Source organism: Caenorhabditis briggsae (assembly GCF_000004555.2).
Source record: "Caenorhabditis briggsae complete genome, chrI, whole genome shotgun sequence".
NCBI classification, from domain to species: Eukaryota; Metazoa; Nematoda; class Chromadorea; order Rhabditida; family Rhabditidae; genus Caenorhabditis; species Caenorhabditis briggsae.
The window spans coordinates 2,355,573-2,360,248 of record NC_013489.2 but is presented as its reverse complement, the minus strand read 5'-3'; the positions used below and the strand labels follow the sequence as shown (position 1 = coordinate 2,360,248).

The 4,676-nt window shown below is 35.9% G+C and overlaps 1 protein-coding gene across 1 annotated transcript in view; it reads right to left on the bottom strand.

The window, feature by feature from the left end:
- Positions 1-3,386, bottom strand: part of CBG22103 — a gene marked incomplete at both ends in the record, with an annotated part of 5,338 nt that extends 1,952 nt beyond the window's left edge. The window contains 5 exons of the mRNA XM_002638837.1: positions 957-1,305; positions 1,808-2,196; positions 2,246-2,434; positions 2,488-2,685; positions 3,057-3,386. Coding sequence (XP_002638883.1) covers positions 957-1,305; positions 1,808-2,196; positions 2,246-2,434; positions 2,488-2,685; positions 3,057-3,386 — 1,455 coding nt within the window. The remainder of the gene's footprint in view (positions 1-956; positions 1,306-1,807; positions 2,197-2,245; positions 2,435-2,487; positions 2,686-3,056) is intronic.
- Between the last annotated feature and the right edge of the window lie 1,290 nt (positions 3,387-4,676).

The window sequence follows — 4,676 nt, the reverse complement described above, 5'->3', positions numbered from 1 at the left end:
GCGATTTTTCGGTAGAAAAATTTAATTTTTCTTCAATTTTTTGCCAATTTTTAGACCTTTTTCGGTTTTTCAGCTATTTTTAAAGATTTTTTTTCGATTTTCCCGATTTTTTTTGCCTGAAATTTGATGGAACGGTGTTCTGGGNTACTGGAGCTTACTGTAGTTCCTTTGCTTTGAACACACAATCACGTGGCAAATAAATGTAAGAAAAACGATTTTTTCGAAAGTACAAGAAATTCGTTTTCAACAGTAATCTACAGTAACTCAAAACACCGTTCCATCAAATTTCAGGCGAAAAAAAGGGGAAAAATTGAAAAAGAGGCTTTCGAAATAGTCGAAAACCCTAGAAAAGGTCGTAAAATTTTTCCCAAAAATCGAAGAAAAAATCAATTTTCTCTCTCGAAAAATCGCTAATTTTTGGCGGGAATTCGAAAAAAAAACGATTTTTTATTGAATTTTTTCTCTGTTGCTATAAGAATCTATATATATTTTTCTAGACATTTGAAGATTCCAGCTATTCTAAAAATCCTGAAAACTGAAAAAAAACCAGTTAATTTCAGATTTTTTAGCCGATTTCCGCGAAATTAAGGTCATTTGAGAGCGGTTTTTAGGTAATTTTTGAGCAGATTTTTCAGAATATCAGCATAATTTAGGTAACCGTAGAACCTCTAATAGAAGGGCCCCCTAACTTTTGACTTTGATCCAGTTTATCTTGGTTTCTGTTGAAGATATAGAAAAGGTGTAAACTGATAAATTGTTCATCACAATATCACGTTGACAGATTTTCGATATCTCTCATTGGAGCCCAGGTATTTGATCTCCAATTTGACAGTGTGGGGGCCATTCTATTATAGGTTTTACAGTATTTTGAGTGGTTTTTAGACCATTTTCAGCCGATTTCAAAGCGATTCCAGACTATTTCAGGTCGTTTTAAGCCCTTAATTTCCACTGCATACCTTCGCAACCGCATCAATAATCCAATCGACATTCATCGATTTCTTGGCTCGTTTTCTCTTCTTCGCAGCTGCATCCAAACTATTCTGTGAATACAAATCAATGGGTTTCTGTGGTCGTGGTGCGGCCATCACCAGTGTCGATGCTTCCATTATCACCTCCTTCATTGCTTGCGACGCTTCATGATGGTCTCGCAACGATTTGGTGCCACGTTTCGGCGGATTCGGATTCACAATCACTCGAACGTGCTCTGGTTCGTCCTCTTCTACGTCTTCTTCCTCGACGACGACGTCATTTCCATCTTCTTCTTCTACACCTTCAACAGCGACGTCATCAAGTACATCTGTGTGTCTGGAACTCAGAAATTCAGAATTTGAAAGCTGAGCAATCAGTCAGAATAGGCTTTTTGCAGATTATCAAAATTTCAAAATTTCAGAATTTCGAGAAAAGGAAATCGAATTTTTAAGCTGAGCAATCGGGGAGAATTTGCATTTCTCAGGTTTTTTCAAAATTAAAAATTTTAAGCTGAGCAATCGGTCAGAATAAGGCTTTTTGCAGATTTTTCGAAATTTTAAAAATTTTAGAATTTCGAGATTTCTCAAATTTCATGATTTTGGGATTTTTGTGAAAAACAGAATTTCAAGGAAATCGAGGTTTTAAGCTGAGCAATTTGCGAAAATCCTCGTCTTTTAGATTTTATTCAAACAATTTCAAGATTTATATAATCAGAATTGTAAGAATCCTTAAAAAGTCAGAAGATTTTCTCGAAATTTCAAGAATTTTTAAGCTGAGCAATCCACTAAAACTGGAATTTTCCAGAATTTTTAAATTTTTAAGCTGAGCAATGACTCACAAATGATGTTGCATGATCAGCTGATCATAAGCCATGTGCTCCTCTTCCACCTCCTCTTCCTTCATAACCTTCGCATTGCTCATCCTTTCCTCCTCCTGATTACTGTACACCATTCTACTGCCACGTGTCCAGTTAGATGTGCAAGCTACCGTAGCCGATGACGACGTGGATTCATGAATTATGGATTCAGAAGCGACCTGAGGGACGAATCGTTCCGGAAAGTATTCGGTGTACTCCTCGTGGACAAGTTCAGCCATTTTCTGATCAGGCCTATCAGTCTCGACTCCACCCCCTTGTTCTTCTGTCCAGCATACGGTTTCGTAGGGATGATGATGAGCAATTTGATGAGCAATCTGAATATGGGCGACGACTTCAGGCTCGTCAAAACTCTGAAAAAAGCTGAGCAATCGATGAAAAACATGGGATTTTTGGCCAAACCTGAAACCCACACATCTCGGGACACTCGTAAATCTGACACATCTGTGTGCCTTCTTCATCAGCGTCGACGTCTTCTTCTTCCTCAACGTCTTCAACTTCTAAAATGGGCGGAGCCTCTTGGCGGCGGAGCTCGAGTTGAAGGATTCGGGGATTGCTGAGAGCTGAGAGAGCCTCGGGATGCAGATGGGACTGGAAATTTAGATTTTCAAAGAATTTGGTTCCAGATTTTCAGCCATCCATACCTCCTCATGCTCATCCTTATCGACTAAATCCGCGAATTCCACTGGACAATACGAGCACTTGTAGGGTGTCTCATTCGAGTGTTGAAGCATGTGCGCCTTCAATGTGTGCGCTTGACTGAAACTCCGATCACAAACGCGACAGACGTGCGCCTTCTCGCCGGTGTGCTTTCGGATGTGCTCCGTGATTTTTGAGGGGTACTGTAAGTCAATTTCAGACGAAAAGTCAGTTTTTTAAAAACGATAAAATAAAGTCCAAAACCGATGATTTTAGGCTAAAAAGGACCATTTTTCTTGAAAATTCGACATTTTTAGACCTAAAATAGTAATTTCCAAGGCTTAAAATCAGCAATTTCACACAGAAAGTTAGTGTTTTTTGAGCCTTCAGTTCTGATTTTCAGCTGGATATTTTGAAATCTTAGCTTAGAGATTTGCCCTTTTCAAGCTCAAAATCGACTATTTTAAACAAAAAATTAGGAATTTTCAAGCTCAAAAAAGCACATTTTAAGGCTCAAAATAGCCAATTTTAATACTACAATTCTGAATTTTTAAGCTCTTTTTGGGTCCCATACCTTGATATTCTTATTGCACTGTACACAATGGTAAACCTGTGCTTGCGGTCGTTTCTTCATCACATAAGGCCTGTTCGCCGGATCATTTCTCCGGTATACGGTATCCGGACGGGACCGGGCATCTGATGACGTCCCGGCTCCATTTCCACGTCGAAGGATTGTCGGCTGTGTTGATGACGTGACACAGTACTGTAGGTACGAATTGGGAATTTCCATTGGGGTGAATGTTCCTTTTGGTTGTAAGACACGTGGAAACGGAATACGAGGGTGGAAGAAGCGGGCGAGCGATGGAGGCGGTGGTGGTGGTGCTTTTGAGCATGATTGCTCCATTTTTTGGTTTTTCGCTGAAAATTGATTTTTGAAATTTTCCATCAAATCAAAAATTTTGAGCTAAAATGAGCTGAAATTCGAGTTTCGAATTTTGTCAAAATCCTGATGAAATTTCAGAAAATTCGTCTGAAAATTGGGCGAAAAAAATGAATTTTTGGGCCGAAAAACTACAAAAATTGGGGGAATTTCTGGATAGAAAAAAAGCTTTAAAAAAAAGGAAAAAAAATCTGAAAAGTCAGTTTTTCTGGAAATTTCGAAAAAAATTATTTCATCGTTTTTTGAAGTTTCGAGATGAAAATTCTAGAAAAAATGAGCTGAAAATTTGATTTTTCAGGAGATTTTTGGTTTTCGGCTGAAAATTTATTTCAAAGAAGCTGAATTTTTTTGTCATATTTTAAGATTTAAAAGAGCTGAAATTTCGATTTTTGAATTTTTTTTAAAGATTCCAAAAAATCAAACAATTTTTGGGAATTTCAAAAATAATTTCTAGAAAAAAAAATGACTGAAACCCCCTCAATTTCAGCTTAATTTTTCTAGATTTAATTTTTTTTTAATTGCTGAAAATACCTGATTTTTTGAATCAAAATATTGAAATTTCAGATGCTAAAAATCCAAAAATTTCAGTCATTTTTCATCATGAAAACTTAAAAATCATCAATTTTTTTGTCGGAAATTTACAAATTTTCAGAATAAAAATGAATGGATTAATCGGATTTTCAGCTCAAAAATAATGGAAAATTGTGAAATTTTCAGAAAAAAAAATCAATAAAAATATACCAAAAAAAAAGCAATTAAAAGTATTGAGATCAGTAAAATATAAATTTAACCGAATTTTTCAAAAAATAGATTTTTAAAAAAGAGAAAAAATCATCTTTATTAAATTCAGGCGAAATGGGATGTAACTAGGGGAAAATCGAGCAAAAAAAAGGCAAATTTGGGAAAATGGGGCAAATTTTTGAAAAAATATAACAATTTAAAAAAAAATGGCTGAAAACCGACAAAAATCGATTGTTAAAGGTGGTGTACGCATGAAATTTTTCTATTGCATCAAAATGTGCAGAAAAGCATGTAGATTGCCATAAAAATAAAGAAAAAATTCAAAAAAAACCTTCATCGAGAAAAACGCATCGAAAAATAGGCTGAAAGCCCTTAGAGACGAGCTTTTTCCGCTTGTTTTTCTAGTCCACCCGGTGAGTAAATGCGCGCGAATTCAAACTTTTAAATTGTTTTCGTCCGTTTTCACTGTTTTTTTCCTGTTTTTTCAAGATTTTTCAAGGTTTTTGTTAATTT